General features: G+C 42.4%; 2 protein-coding genes and 1 long non-coding RNA gene across 4 annotated transcripts in view; 2 read left to right on the top strand and 1 right to left on the bottom strand.

The window, feature by feature from the left end:
* Positions 1-8,791, top strand: part of cpne2 (copine II) — a 33,543-nt gene extending 24,752 nt beyond the window's left edge. For both annotated transcript variants that reach the window (XM_052060902.1, XM_052060901.1), the window contains exons 12-16: positions 2,170-2,224; positions 2,625-2,676; positions 3,241-3,374; positions 6,518-6,754; positions 8,642-8,791. In XM_052060902.1, the coding sequence (XP_051916862.1) occupies positions 2,170-2,224; positions 2,625-2,676; positions 3,241-3,374; positions 6,518-6,754; positions 8,642-8,749 (586 nt within the window). In that variant the 3' untranslated portion in view covers positions 8,750-8,791. The remainder of the gene's footprint in view (positions 1-2,169; positions 2,225-2,624; positions 2,677-3,240; positions 3,375-6,517; positions 6,755-8,641) is intronic.
* On the top strand, positions 7,646-7,979 carry LOC127597771 (uncharacterized). The gene is made up of 2 exons (XR_007961734.1): positions 7,646-7,794; positions 7,836-7,979. It is a non-coding gene; the product is annotated as an uncharacterized LOC127597771 (long non-coding RNA).
* A 125-nt stretch (positions 8,792-8,916) lies between the features above and the next one.
* LOC127597354 (PSME3-interacting protein-like) overlaps positions 8,917-16,303 on the bottom strand; it is a 46,595-nt gene continuing 39,208 nt past the window's right edge. The window contains 5 exon segments of the mRNA XM_052060343.1: positions 8,917-11,067; positions 12,915-13,128; positions 14,473-14,603; positions 15,723-15,821; positions 15,916-16,043. Of these exon segments, the coding sequence (XP_051916303.1) occupies positions 12,994-13,128; positions 14,473-14,603; positions 15,723-15,821; positions 15,916-16,033 (483 nt within the window). The 5' untranslated portion in view covers positions 16,034-16,043 and the 3' untranslated portion in view covers positions 8,917-11,067; positions 12,915-12,993.

Below are 16,303 nucleotides of genomic sequence, written 5' to 3'. Positions count from 1 at the left end.
AAATGTTGACATCATGCTAGCTTTTTTGTTATAATCACCCATTATAATAAATGGGTGATTCGTTTTTACTGGCCCCTGACTTAAAAAAAATACTCAGTCATTATTTTGTTGTATAAACACTGGAAGCTCGAGTTACAAACTACGATTTTTTTTTCAACAAACTTTTCAATTTCGCACATTTTTGTGGAAAATCTGCTTCCACATGTCCATCTTTCATTATGCGAACTGTCTCAGCATGGATGAGCGGACGGATCAGTGCTGTGCTTCTCACGCTAGTCAACCATCATTGGCTCTGTGCGTAACTCATTGTGGTAGCTGTGCTGTTTATTTTTTATTTTTTTAACATTTAAATAGACTTCAGAATGACTTAAAGGTTATTGTTGGCCCCCCCAAAACCCACATATGACTCGATGTCTCCTCCATAGCAGAAAATAGAAAGCTGTTGTGTGCGCAGCCACAAGTTCTGCTTCAACACAATGCTTCTTACAATCACAGAACAATTCTAAAATCGGCCGCCTAGATTTCTGATGAACTTGGCAAAAAAAGTTTTCTTAAAATTGGAAGAAAAAAAAAAGCGCCACGTAAAACTCGATGGTTGCTCCCCTGCGTCAGCATGCTGTTGCATGCGCAAGCCAGTAGTTCCGCCTCCACACAAGCTTCTTCCAATCCAATAATTGAAATAATAATTGTCGATGGAGTGCCAAACTCTTTTCTAGCAATGGCTTTCTGAAGCGTTCCTGAGCCCACGTGGTGATACCCTTTCTACATTGATGTCGGTTTTTGATGTAGTTACGCCTGAGGCATTCAAGGTCGCGGGAATACAATGTTGGTTTTCGGCCTTGCCGCTTACTCGCAGAGATTTATCTCGATTCTCTGCCTTGATTGGTATTATGGCCCATATGAAACTCGCCAAAGTCCTTGCAATTGTAAATCGAAAAACATTGTTCAAGAAATGCTGGCCTATTTTGCTCATGCAGCTGTTGGCACAACGGTGAACCTCACCCCATCCTTGCTTGTGAACAACCAAGCCTTTTGGGAATGCTCCTTTTCTAACCATGTATGACACTCACGTGTTTGCAGTGAACCCGTTCGCCTGTGGAATGTTCCAAAGGGGTGTTGGGTTTTTTTTTTTTTAGTAATTCTCAACTTCAAAATAAGAGAATATTTGCAAAACGTTTGAACAATATGTGTCTTGGCTTAGAAGTGTCTTCAATTGAATATTGGTTGAAAAGGATTTGCAAATCATTCTATTCAGTTTTTGTTTTGTTTTACAAGATATTGATTGGAATTGGGGTTTGTACTTTTTAACCTCTACTGAAAAGGGTTTAATCTCTTCCACTATTTGGACAACAATACTGTATTTCTTTTACACCCTTATTTGGACTTTTACCATAGCACAGCACTTTTGCGACGTCTGACAAGAAATACACATACCTGTCAACCTCGGCTAATACCTGCCCTTATGAATGATTACGATTCCCCTTACAAAAGCAACGAAAACCCGTACTATGGCTTACCGTGCATGCGCACATCATGCTTTATCAATGCGACCGTATGCAGCGATGAAAAAAAATATACGATTGAGGATTACTTTTGCTGGTTTGCCGTGACAACAGTCGCGATCGACGACGGCATTGTCATTGGCTACCAGCAGGTGAGACGACGATCTGGATTTGAGCCAAAATGGTCTTTGTGAGATCGATTCACAATTGTTTTTTGGGGGGGGCTTGTGGGAGGGGGTTCCCGTATAAAAGTTGTAATATGCCATACATGATTTGAAATGATTAAAAAAAAAACATAAAATACGGGGAAACGTACAAGTTGACAGGTATGAGTACAAGTCTGACACTCCAGACAAAATCTGATAACCTTCTGATATATTGTGACTTCATTTGTCATGAAAATAGGAGAGGGTCTATTTTTTTTTTCCCACCCTCAAAAAAGTTACATCTAAACGAGGGACTATTTTACAAAGTGTGTTTTCTTGCATCCTAGTGCTTGTTTGCTCTCAATTCATCACCGTGTTTCTTTGCAAAGCAGGTCACGATATCTCCACAGTTGTCTAAATGCTGCGTGTTGAATTTTGAAATGGGGGGTCGGAGGGGGGGGGGGGGGGGGGAATAGGATTAACTTTTATTTTCTTATCTGTTGCCATGGTTTCTTCCTCAGTGACAAAATGTTTCCTGCTCTGGGATTTGGAGCCCAACTCCCTCCTGACTGGAAGGTACACGTGTTTGTTGGCTCGGTTGTACGTACTGCGCGTGTGTGCCATATCGATACATTTACTTTATCATGAGAGTATAACAGCGGTGTATGGTCAGGTGGAAACACACAAAAATCAGTACGCTACTGTATGTACTTGCATGTTCAAATCATTGTGCAATCGTTAACCCATCTGTGTTTGGCACTGTGCTGATGAAAAGGACAAAGAGAGAAGCGCTCGCATTCACATACACGCGCAAACAAACAAACACGCACGCACAACACACAGACATACACACACACCCTCACACCCAAAGGAAGTGTGACTATGTCACAAACGGAGAGAACATTTCCCCCCAAAAAGTTGGATGTTGACTGTGAATTTCAATGCGAGTCTGAGTTTGTCTTTCTTGTATTTTTAGGTATCACATGAATTTGCAATCAACTTTAACCCCACGAACCCTTTCTGCTCAGGTGTGTACTGATGCCTGTGATGGAGACAATGCAACATTTGTGTAGCATGTACTATTTTGGAACTACTCAGATACATGCACACCAAGCCATCGCAGCATAATGGCCACTCACACACACAGTCAACAGTAATTAGAGCCATTAACAGGAATGTATGAAAAAAAAGGCTTTTGCAAGAAAATAAATATGCAGTTTTTTATTGACATCGCCAGAGTCATTCCTTAAAAAAATGTCTTGGTTGATGCCTGTCATTTGCAGTGAATCCGAATTTTATGACATTGTACAGAGACCTAATATTTGAATTTCGTCAAAAGGCTAAATGAGTTTTCCAAAATATGCTGAACATTTCCTTGTATGATGCTGTGCAATTCCACACCAATGCAATTTACAACTATAGTCACATTTTGTTCACTTAATATCACTCCCTTTGTTGTGGTTGTGGCCAGATGCTTAAACTTTTGTCAACGAATCTGCAGCTATGTTTCCAAAAATTAATTCAAATGTTTTACTTTTCTCAAACCTTAATCCCCCCCCCCCCTTCCATAACCCCTCCCTCACCCCCACTAGGTGTGGAAGGCATTGCACAGGCCTACTCTGCCTGTCTCCCCCAAATCCGTTTTTACGGGCCAACAAACTTTGCTCCAATTATCAACCATGTAGCCCGTTTTGCAGCCCAGGCCCTGCAACAAGAAAAAGCAGCGGTAAGTCACAACAAAACATTTCACTTACATGAAAAAAATAAAATAAAAAATTATATATATATATACAGTCATATATCCATCCATTCATCCATTTCCCTGGGTTGCGGGGGCAGTAGCTTTAAGAGGGAAGCCCTGACTTCCCTCTCCCCAGCCACTTCTTCGAGCTCTTCCTGGCGGATCTCAAGGCATTCCCATGCCAGCTGGGTGACAAAGTCTCTCCAGCATGTCCTGGGTCGTCCTCTGGGTCTCCTGCCAGTGGGACATGCCCGGAACACCTCACCAGGGAGGCTTCCAAGAGGCATTCTAATTGGATGCCCGAGCCACCTCATCTGGCTTCTCTCGATGTGGAGGAGAAGCGGCTCTACTCTGAGCCCCTCCCGGATGACCGAGCTTCTCACCTTATCTCTAAGGGAGAGCCTGGACACCCCGCGGAGAAAACTCATTTCGGCCGCTTGTATCCGGAATCTCGTTCTTTCGGTCACGACCCATAGCTCGTGACCACAGATGAGGGTTGGGACGTAGATCAACCGTTAAATTGAGAGCTTCGCCCTTTCGCTCAGTTTCTTCTTTACCACGTCAAACCGATACAACGTCTGTATCACAGCAGACGCTGCAGCGATCCGCCTGTCTATCTCTCGCTCCCTCCTGCCCTCACTCGTGAACAAGACCCCAAGATACTTAAACTCCTCCACTTGGGGCAAGACCTCCTCCCCTGCCCCGACTCGTAGAGGGCACTCCACACTTTTCCGACTGATGACCATGGTTTTAGATTTGGAGGTGCTGATCCTCATCCCAACCGCTTCACACACGGCTGCGAAACGCTCCAGTGAGAGTTGGAGAGTCCTGCTTGAAGGAGCCAACAGTACCACATCATCTGCAAAAAGCAGAGATGCAATACTGAGGCCCCCAAAATGGACCCCCTCAATGCTTCGGCTGGGCCTAGAAATTCTGTCCATCAAGGTGATGAACAGAATCGGTGACAAGGGGCAGCCTTGGCGGAGTCCAACCCTCACTTGAAACGATTCCGACTTATTGCCGGCGATGCTAACCAAACTCGGACATCTGCAGTATAGGGTCCGAATAGCCCCTATTAGGGGGCTCGATACCCCATGCTCCTGAAGCACACCCCACAGAACTCCCCGAGGGACATGGTCAAATGCCTTCTCTAAGTGCACAAAACACTCGAGGACCTTGCTAAGGGTGTAGAGCTGGTCCTCAGTTCCACGGCCAGGATGAAAACCACACTGCTCGTCCTCAATCTGAGGCTCGACTTCCCGACGGACCCTCCTCTCCAGCACGCCTGAATAGACCTTACCAGGGAGGCTGAGCAATGTGATCCCTCTGTAGTTGAAACACACCCTCCGGTCCCCCTTTTTAAAAAGAGGGACCACCACCCCGGCCTGCCAATCCAGAGGCAGTCTCCCTGATGACCATGCGATGCTACAGAGGCGTGTCAACCAGGACAGCCCCACAGCATCCAGAGCCTTGAGGAACTCCGGGCGGATCTGATCCACCCCTGGGGCCTTGCCACCGAGGAGCTTTTAAACCACATCCACAAATGCACACCAATTGCATCTGTGATGTGACAGCATTCACACAAACTCGTCATAAACACTGTCGTCAACTCATAAAAACAAGTTGCAGAAGCACCCACACTCTGCGACTCGACTCAAGTAGCATCTGGCTGGGTCGCTTGCTACGTGGCTGGCTCAATGTCCGAATATCAATGTTTCAGTCCCTCAGATAATGAGCCTATGATGACTACCACACACACACACGCACGCACACACACACACCCACACACACACGAACGTTTGTCAGTAACATCAATTGGAGCTTTGACTTCAGTCAGCGGCTGTCTTCGTGACCTCTATTCACAAAATTGTCTCTTGTAAGCTAATCTTAAGCTCATGGCGGTGTTCTTCCTGAGAACAAGTTCATATTTGGTTTATGGCTGCCCGTGACAAAGTGGCAAGCGTTTAGTGTGAAAAATACGGGTTTGTAATTTACATCTTTTTGATTGGTGGTTCTCCTTTGGTGGTACGTGAAGGCACTTGAGGAGGTTGATGAGATTTAAAAATATATTTAAAAAGCAGCATCCATGCAAAAAAAGAGCTTCATCACAGCAGTTGCCTCCTTGCCGCCAAAGATGACGATCCTCACAAAATGAACAAACACAGTTCAGTGCAACAATGCAATGTTCAGTGCTGACAGTTCGTACTGTTGTCAGTCTTCTTTTTAATTCTTAAAAATACTATTTATGTGCACAGTGAGTCATCTAGCAAAAATGTTTCAGTTTGCAAAAATTAGTTTTTCAAATGAAATTTTCAGCCCCCCGTGTATGCTAAATATTAAACCTAAATGCCAGGTGCTGTAAACATGTAAAGTGGTGCGAAAATGAGGACATCTGGATGGCCGGTCGTGAGGCAGACTCTGCTACGATCTGCAACCAAATCAACAGTTCTTTTCAATGATCCTTTTTTAATCCGCACTGTTCGATGTTGTCCATCGTTTCATCGTCAAAAATGTTACATTTGTATATTAACGGTGTATATCGCAGGCTCGGAGCGTGAGTGAGGTGTTGAAGTAATTGTCCGGGGGAATGCATTTCGTTTTTTGGATATTTTTTAAATCATGGGACTAGTCACATACAGAAGGCTGGCGAAATTGTAATGGACATTTATGCCGTTTGCACGTGCGTGCACACACAGACAATTATGAAGGCATCATACTGGATGCGTACTTCATGTTTGTATGACTAAAAGCCATGGTTATATACAGGAATGTTGACATTTCAATGTTCTAGTGAAGCTGCATCCGCTTTTCTCTCATTTAATGCCACCATGCCCGAACAGATGGTGCAGTCTGTAGTGTGAACGAAGCCCAACTTGCTGTAATGCAATAGTGGTTTCATTTCTTTTTCCTCTTTACAGGATTCTCATTTTGACTCTCATCTCTCTCAAATTAATTCTCTTCCCCGTTTCTATTCCTAACAATCCCGGGCACATACTCCAGGATATACAGCATGTCAATCATCACAAACATAACTGACCGACTTCGTGAGTCTATGCAAAAGTCCAATTTTGAGTTTTCTCTTTTTCTTTCTATCCTAAATCCTCCTTCTACCACCTTTCTCTGTGCAGCAGTACTTCACTCTCCTCATTATAACAGACGGCGTCATCAGCGACATGGATGAGACGCGTCATTCAATTGTTCAGGCATCCAAGCTACCCATGTCCATTATCATCATCGGTGTGGGCAATGCGGATTTTGCCGCCATGGAGTTTTTGGATGGAGACGCCAGCATGCTGAGGTCCAACACCGGCGAGGAGGCTGTTCGAGACATTGTGCAGTTTGTCCCCTTTCGGGATTTTCGTAATGTGAGTACAGTATTCACTTCAGCCTGAGCACTAAAGCAGTTGCATGGTCTCTAGAATCGGATCCTGCCAGAGGTTAACTGTGCGATGGGATTTTGCCCACTGCAACACACGCTGATGAAACATTTACAGCGGAACGTCAAAACTCACCTCCAACAAGTTCCAATCTGGATTTAGAATGAATGTCCCGAGTGTGAAGTAAATTAATCTGTTTCAGGGATCTAACGTGCACCTCAACTCATTCCGTTTCTCTCAAATCGGGGAAGCCGGCGCCAGCCATTTTGGACCATTTTAACTCATTTTTGCAGGCCAACAGAAGAAAATTGAGTTCTCTTTCCATATAAGTATGGAACCTACCAAAAAATAATAATAATAAAAAAAAGCTTAAACCCTCTTCTTTCATCAAGAAGAAAAAAAGTAAATTACTGGTACTACCTTTTACCACTCTTTTGTCAACAGCAGTTGAACATTGGGAGGTTTCTTGAAAATACAAATTTCCAAGAAAAATTCTGTGAAAAAGAGCTTTTTTTGAAAGGATACATTTCAAGCAGGACGTTCAATTTGATGCCTTTTTTTTCGGGGGGGGGGGGGTGATACCGAGTACAAATCCAAGAAGCTGCTGTAGTCATGAGACTAGAGTTGGCTCAGTGGGTGTTGAGGAGTTATAAAAGGCACAATTTAGAGGTTCGATAAAGTGACAAATATATGCTTGTGAACAAGCAACACTTCAAGGTTCCAGTGGATATTGCTGCCTTAGCAACCACGTTATCCCAACTAGACTACATTGAAAGACGCACAAAGAATAGCACTGAAGATTTCATGAGGGATTTGACACATACACAATCTATCTCCTCGCCTTTTATGTTTTTATTTCAAAGTCCTCACCCCTTTTCCCAACAGTTTCTCTCGTCAAATAATTGCGTGAAACCTTTGGAATTTAGTTTGCCCGATTCATCAATCCATTTTCGAAAGAGCTCGTCTTACAGTGAGCAGGAGCCCATAACAGTTGACTTGGGCGAGAGACATAGGACACTCTGATTATTGTACAGCATCATAGACTGGTAGAAGGGCGGCAAAATATTAGAAACTATCATCAAGTACTGATTCCAACTACCCTACCTGACAATCACTTAGAGGGGAGGACAGCTACAACTGTCAATCCCAAAATATGTTAGGTTTATTTAGTGAACAGTCTAAAGTCTCCAAAGATTTGAATGCGGGTGTGAATTGTTTTTCTATATGTGCCTCATGATTGATTTCAAATAGTACCGGGAGAAGTCTGCTTTTTGCCCACTGTAAGCCGGGATGGGCTGCAGCAGCTGAAACAGGGTGCACCCCTAGATGTGTCACTTGTCCAGACCACAAGTAAACCATTCCGCCATCAATGACTGGTTCAAAGTGTCGACTCGCAAGAATACGATGAATTTCAATGCAATATTCTGTTGCGTTATACTCTGATTTAAGTGACGGTAGTCGTATTGTGTTGTACACACAAAAATCCCCACGGGATATTATTTCTGCAAACAAAACACACGAGCAATCTGAATCCTCTGTCTTTCGTACCCAAGTCTTATATCCCATCGTAAGCGAAGCCATGCCACTTTTAAATCAAATAAAACCTCAAGAGGAACTGCCATTAAAAAGCCAAGACACATTTAAGCCACAGATGCTCATAATATACATTTTGTCATGTCCTTGTTTATCGTAGTTGCTTGTTATTGGTACTATTAGCATAGCCTGTACTACCTGAGTCAAATCCCTCGTGTGTTCTACATACTTGAGATGATATAAAGATGATTCTGATTCTTATGCACGTAATATGATAACCTGGAAACAGTTCTCTTTCGCATTGGACGTACAGTACGCTTGCCTGTTTTCTCCTTCACTCAGGCCCCAAAGGAGACCCTCGCCAAGTCTGTCCTGGCAGAGCTGCCTCAGCAAGTCACTCAGTACTTTAAACAGAGGAACCTCCCGCCCACCAACCCGGCGCCCGAGTGAGATAAGTGAGAAGATGACAGCTCACACTGTAAAATAGCTTTTCGGTCAACTGCCAGTGCAAATTGAAAGTCTTGTGTTTGTCTGCCGAGGGCAAATACCTCAAATGGGAAAGACATCCTTGTCCTCTTTTTTTTTTTTTTTTTTTTGCTTTAAGAGACCAGAAATGGTGGTTTTCAAGAACTGTGATAAAAGCACGTTTGAACCACAGGTGCAACACTGATCATTTTTATAGAAGGAAAGATTTTTATTTTATTTTATTTTTTATTGTTGAGGATGTTAGTGGTTTGCTTTTTGCATGTGTCCTGTGATTTTTGCTGTGTGATTCTAACAAAATTGTGGTGTTAAGTGCCGCTTGGCTGAAATCAATATCAGTGGTCGGACGGAGATTTTTTTTTTTTTGGCAGCGGTCAGATTGAAAGAAGGCTGATTTGTAGTGGACCCAGCGCACTTGTTCCTTAATTCGAGCTCGAGAAGGCGTTCAGCTGTGAATGGAAGGAGGTGAAGCTGCTGCAGTGGCAGCTGTAGCGCTAAAATGCATGGCGGCTGCGGAATGCTACTCTTCAACATGAGACCATTTTTCCAGTTCAGTGTTACGGCTTTGGTTCATCCTGCATCCTGCATGTTGCCAGTCACCGTTTACAAATGAACAAAGACCATAAAACGCATGTGGGCTTGATTTGTATTAGGTGTTACAGATTTTTGTACATATTGTTTTTGAAACAAGCATTTTGTCACACCTTAAAGTCATCATTATTTGACGAAAATGAGTCAGAATGTGCACGAGCAGTTTGTGATACAGTCTGAGATTGCACTGTGTATATATGATGTTGTAATATGTATCGATAAGCTAACAGTAAATATTTTTATTGTATTATGCAGTGCAGACGTGTGTAATTATACCATTATTAAAATATCAAAATCAGAATCATCATTGCAAAGTCTCTGAACTAAATGTGTTGCGCTTCATTTTGTGAGGTTGTGTCTGTGACTGCACTCAGGTTCATAAACAAAAGCAGGTCTTACGTATGGTTATTTAACACAGGGGTCGGCAACCCAAAATGTTGAAAGAGCCATCCTGGACCGTCCAAAACAAATGTGTCTGGAGTCGTAAAACATTTAAAGCCTTATAATGAAGGCAACACTCGCTGTATGTACTGTATCTATATGAGCCAATTAGCCTACTATTAAATTGGCTAATTGGCTACAAACACACAATGAGCCATCATGATTTTTAATTCCTGCAGTGCACCCTGTAGAACAGGGGGAGGCGACCTTTTTCCGACCGTAGATCTATTTTTCAATCAAACGGCCTCCCGCAATCGACCAGTTACCTCACACACGCATGCCATCGTGAGCAACAGCCACAACGGCCCCGAAGATGAACGAAACTGAAAGTAGACAAGAGTTTCTGAAAATCAATGCGTACCTTCGTCGAGACCTGACACAAAGGCACTTTTGCGACGTGTTCACTATCATCGTTCAGGTGGACCATTTTCAAATGCTTCTCTCGGGCCCCCGTTTTCCCATTCTTTACCAGTACCCTCGGTGAATTACATGCAACGCTGTTTTTTTTTCTTACAACAGCCACCTGCCTGGCATCCCGCCCAGCTAATAGAAACGTGTGTCGCAGGCAAATCGTTGTTGACAGAAATTTTGAAATTTAATCTTTATTCCAAACATTTTTAGTGTTGGAAAACATTTGAGAATGTTTGTCCTTCTACAGAAACCATACTAAAACATATTTCTCACCCCCATCTTTTTCCATATTCAAACATTTTTGAAAAAGCGCCAAAGAGCCACTAGGGCGGCGGTAAAGAGCCCAGAGTTCTCATAACACCCTGTTGGTGAAGCATACTGGCCAAAAAAAAGAAAAAAAATCAGAAGATTACAATGTACTCTATCAATGGGATACATTTATAATAAACACAGAAACCGACTAAAACAGAAATATTTTTATTTCTCTTTGGAGTCTGGGGCAGGAGTAAACAGATGAATATCTTCCCTGAATTACACGACTTTGGGACAAATGACACACATTCCATTATTCTCGAACATAAGTTTGGCTGCATGGGACTCAAAGAGTGTCTCCTGCCGCACCTCACTAGTCTGTTGCTGGTAGCTACAATGGTACGAATTATGTGATATGTGAATGAAAGAAGTCTTTTCCTTCCTCCATAGCAGTCAATCACTTTTCCCACAGCCAATAGCATGTCGTCAGTGTGGCTTGGGGTTGGGAGAGGTGTGCGAGACGGGGTGGGAGAGTGGGGTGTTCGGGACGTCATCGGAGTAGGCAGTGCGGGTTTGCTTGCTTGGCTAAACTGCATGAGACGTGATTGAGGGAGAAGCATCACGTTTGAGTACAACAATAGCAAAAGCACAAACGGCTCCACAGATTGTGTCCAATTAAAATGCTTGGTTTTCCTGTTTCAATTTATTTGGACTATTTTGCTCAATGTTGACCCCCTGGCTGCAAAAGCGTAAATGTGAAAATAACAGCAAACGCTGAAGGGATTAGTTGCCGACAGTTCTCGTGAGAATTTTGTGGGAATTGGTCCAAGATGTAACACAAAGAAAGAAAACACGATTAGGAACCGGGTCCTGTTTAAATTACCTCGAAGTGGAAAATTAATGTACTCGATTGTTATTTTTAATAGGAGAATGTCTTTCTAAATGTCTTAAACGTCTGTTTGCACAGTATAATAGAGCTTCATGGAGGAGAAGTGCCATAGCGGAGGTCTGATGTGCCGCAGGTTATATCTGATGTCATTTATGGACAGCAAACAAGTTGAGTGTGCCATCTTTTCAGACTATACATCACTCCAGATTACAAATGGCACCCATCAAAAAAAAATATTTTGAAGAAGGGGGGTCCACACTGGATGATAAATCACATTTGCTTGGAGGGGGAGGAATTTATTTTACAGAAACCAAGACCAAGGACAGTAGAACATAGACTATCACCCAAAATCCCCCTTCCCTAATAATGGTGGGGACGCTGAACGAATTATTGTTGAATTCAAAACTTTGCTTCTCACTATGGAGAAGTTTTTCTTGACCGGAAGGATTTTGTCTTTACAGCACCAAAAACAAAACAAAACAAAACAAAACAGCCATGTTTCAACCTTTGGCCACAATGTGATGAGTGATTCTAGTCAAGGTAAGCCATTTTAAAGTAAAAAGAAAAACGTTTCCATCGTTCGAAGCGCAAGTTTCAAATCCAACCACTTGTTGATTGTCGTCAATACAATTAGGGATTGGGAATTCTGGCTCCAAGTTCGAGCTGTAATATTTATACATACACATTTACAAGAGTAAGAATTACAGGACAAGCCAAACTATGAAAAAAATGTGACTTAATAGTCCAAAAAATACGACCCTTTTTTGTTTGATGAAACTGAAACATGGCAGTGAGATACAGCGGCGTGGAGATTTACAGCGCTCTGGTTCATGCACAGCCTAATTGAAGTCAAATAAAAAAAGAGAAAAAAGTGTATTAATCATTTGGGATTAAATTCTATTTCCATATTCTTTTATTATATGAAGATTGCACTTTTACAGTTTGGTGTTTTGTTAAAGACTAAGATGAATCACATTTAAAGATTCTGTCATATGTTCCTATTTATTCAGGGATGTTACTTCGAAATAGATTATTATATTATGATATTTGTTGACTGCTGAATTGTTGCAGGGGGGCGTAAGTACTGTGAGGAGGCATGCTGTTAAAATCAAGTTAAAGTGAAGCTCTCAGGGTACCTTCTACATGGTTGGAACAAAGAATGAAACGGTTGGTTGCAACAAAGTGGTGCACTCGATTTTCCCTCAACTGATTTACGATACAATTAATTAACACTTCCACACAATCAACAATATTCAAAACAAATGTTTAATTGACCATTAATTATCAGGCCCATCCCTAACAGCAATGTTACTGTTAGTTATTAGCCAAGGATAATAGCACAGAAAGCTTGTGGAAACTTTTGAGTACTCACCACTGTATGGTAAACTGTAGTCTTCCTTTCATAACGATGACTACTAATTTCTTGTGACATTGTAGGCATACCTCTCAGAACAATGCACTGTTTTGTATGAATGTGTGCATGTGTCAGAGTATATCTACTGGCTCTGCTGTGCCTTGGGTACGGCAACATGATTGCATCCATGCTACCTTCGCTGTCCGAGCTGCTGTGGGAGTCGCTGCTGCCCAAATAATCGCCGAGGGCAGGTGAAGAAGAGCCGGACTGGAATTAAGGGGGGGTCGATGGGCTCTTGGGCGCCAGGCCCGTGACAGTTTGTTGATTTTCAGCTCCCGCTGGTCTTCGCCCTCCTCCTGCCTCCTGCTCTGAACAACACAATTTACTGTCAAGACTGAGAGTTTCAACTCAACATGGAACTCAGAAGACAAGTAGGCGGTTAAAGTTTGTGCGGTTTGTCCATTTAACAGCTATTTAATCGTAACATGCAGTGCATTGCTCCCGTTACAAGACAAGTGAAACACAGAAATTCTGTCCATCTGATGAATGTGCAGTGTCAGGATTGGGAGCTTGTACTAGGCATATAACACAAGTGGCATCCCACTAGCTTTAGGGCTTTCTTAAGACTTAAATTTGGTTTGGGCAAGTTGACAGTTATTCTCAATTATGTCACAGTGACATGAAACAGAAAAAGAGGTACATTGGTCTCGTGAGACCGCAAAGGGGTCACAAAGTGACCTGAGTGTGTCATGAAGATCATCTGTTGTGCTGCAGGAAATGATCCACTTTCATTTCCGTTGCCTGAAAATTCTCATTAAAAAAAGGTAGGCATAGCTCAGGGGATTCACACCACAACATGAATTAATTCATTCACACACATTTGGGCACAGGATGTATGAGGGTTTAAATGAATCCTTGTGAGCCCCTCAAAGCAGCAAGACTGCTTGAAATGGCAAGCTTTGTTGTCTTTTACAGACAAACTGGTTGTCTTCTATGGACAGGGGAAGACAATATGAAGAACTCAGTATGATAAGCCACAGGGAACGCTGAACATGCAGGATGGTCATATGGTGCAGGACATATACACTTTGAGGTTCCATCAAGCAACTGTGGGTGTAAACACTTCTGTTCTGCTGTCATTTTCTCATTATATTATATTTAATGGCGTACTTCTTTTCATCTTTTTTTTCTTTTATTGTGATGTTGCTCTCACAGCAGGCCACACCTCACTCACTCACGGGTGATATGTTGGACCTTTTTCTGCTTCCTGAAGTGCAATGTTCCCAATGTCTCATGTTGTCCAAAGTTGCTTGAGTCCATAAATAATGTGCATTTCCACTCCCTAGTTCCAACTAAAAACACATCACTGTTTTGTTGGTTCTGCTATCATCACTGTGTGATGCTACTACGAGAGTCATTAAATTATTCTTGTAAGAATGTTTACTTATTTTCATATTTGAGACCATTTACAATAATGAAATTCTACTTTTAAGTAACATTTACAAGACTTTTGAAAATTAACTTTCAGACATTTTAACGCCAATTAAAGCCTTGTTTTTGCATTCATGGATTTAATGCCAAATTATTAAGGATCCACAGGTACCATGACATAGTGTATCTTCCACACAGGTGCGCAAGCAGGTAATGGTGTAAAAAAGCCATCTCAGATGGCCAGTGTGGTGTAAAGGGGCTAAAATAAGACTACCGAGTGAGCCACAATGACACTGATGAAATAAAATGTTGACATGATCAAAAGGATATTTTGTATTCCAACTGTTCCTGTTTCTCTTCATCCCTGCGTTGCTTCTCCACCAAGCTCTGTTGCCGGGAAACCTCATCCAGGAAGCTGGTCTCATCATCGTCCAATCCCCTCACCATGTTCTCTGTCACCATGGAAACAAAGCTGCTCTTAGCACATTGCAGCAAAATCATGGCATTTTGTAGGGGCGGGGGGGGGGGGGGGGGGCAGCATTACAGTCTGTTCAAAAATACACTTAGAAGACCTTCATGCAGGGAAAAAGAGCTTGACGATGCTCATAAACACAATTCAACACATTTGCAAAATTGAGCTGTGTATGCTGTGGGGAAAGAGAATCATATTTAAACGGGTATTGTAAAGAACAAACTCATGGGTTCACTATTATTTTTCAAAGCAATTATCTAATGATGATTGAATGATGCTGAATTTTCATCCTACAGGAACCTGAGAGAATACATTTGTTGACATGCAACTTCATGGCAGGAAAAAAGAGAGAACTTTTTTTGTCAATATTAGGATTTTACTAATACTGCTTGTTGTTAGACCGAGGTCAAGTACTTGTATTTAAGTCAATATCAAGTACCGATACTTGACAATGCAGTTCCATTTTGCAGTTGTGATGGGAAACGTTTCATTGTTTTTAATCAAATTTTGTTCAAAAGCACAAAACAAATTTTAATTGAAATGGCATGAATTTCACTCAAACAGAGCACTTCTCATAGACGCATTCCACAACACTATTTAACATTGTTCACTGGAGGCATTTTACTGCACTTTAAAAATCTCCCATTACTACACTTCAGTGGGTTGTGTTCTCAAGCAGTTGTTGTCTCTTCAAGATATTTATTTAGTCAGATATTTAATAAGGCCTTTCATTGACTAAGTACTACCAAGAGGGGAGTGTGGATGCAGAAAATAGAGATCTGCCTTGACTTAGAAATGACCCAATTTCAGGTGAATTCATACTTTTGGTATCTGCAGAGTGCACACCGATCAGTTTGACTGCAAATATTGTCATCCATGCCTGTGTGTGAGGATCTGCGTGAGCTCCTTTACGGTCAACTTGGCACAGTTTGGGTCAATAGAGCTGCGATACTGTGTCGCAGTTCATCTGCAATTGACATTACAAATCAAATGAAATTGTTCGACATAAAATAAATCATGGGCTTATTATGTTGGAACGATCAAGAGAGCAAAAGGACAAAAAAAACAGCACATTTCAAAACAGCATGCCAATACCCACTGAATTTGAATTGTTTCTCAAATTCCTCTTGCTTTTTGTCTCTCTGCTCCTGCAGACGCTCAAAGAGAGAACGCGAGTCATACTCTTGCTCAGGGACCTCTGTGCAAGAAGAAAGAAACGTGTACAGTATTTGCAGCTATTTAGAATTGATTCACAGGAGTCTTTTGTTGAGGATTTTTGGAAGTGATCTTACGCTCAGGGTCATCAGGCTTCCTAACTTTCTCCTACCCCTCCTGTCTTTTTTTGCTCCTCTCGTCAAGCTCGGCTTCTGAAACAAACTTCCTGGTGAGACCTGTCCCCCCTTTTGCCATTACAGCTCACCTATAGAGGAAGATCTGTGTCACACACGCGCGCACGCACGCACACACACAAACACTGCACCAGTTCTGCACCGAAATTTCAAAGTGTCATCTTATCTTATATATATGTATTGCGCGTCGTCTCGCACGCGGTCTGTCCTTCCGTCTGTCCCTTTTCAAAACGTACCTACTTCACCGCGCCGCTGCGCGCCGCCACTGCGTCGCTCAGGCAGTGGCTCACTAGGATCGCGCGGGCATCTTAGCAAAAAAATGTTGTCTACC

The sequence above is a fragment of the Hippocampus zosterae genome, chromosome 3, assembly GCF_025434085.1.
Source record: "Hippocampus zosterae strain Florida chromosome 3, ASM2543408v3, whole genome shotgun sequence".
In the NCBI taxonomy this organism is placed as follows: Eukaryota; Metazoa; Chordata; class Actinopteri; order Syngnathiformes; family Syngnathidae; genus Hippocampus; species Hippocampus zosterae.
The sequence above is the reverse complement of the archived record's forward strand: the minus strand, read 5'-3'. Positions and strand labels throughout refer to the sequence as shown.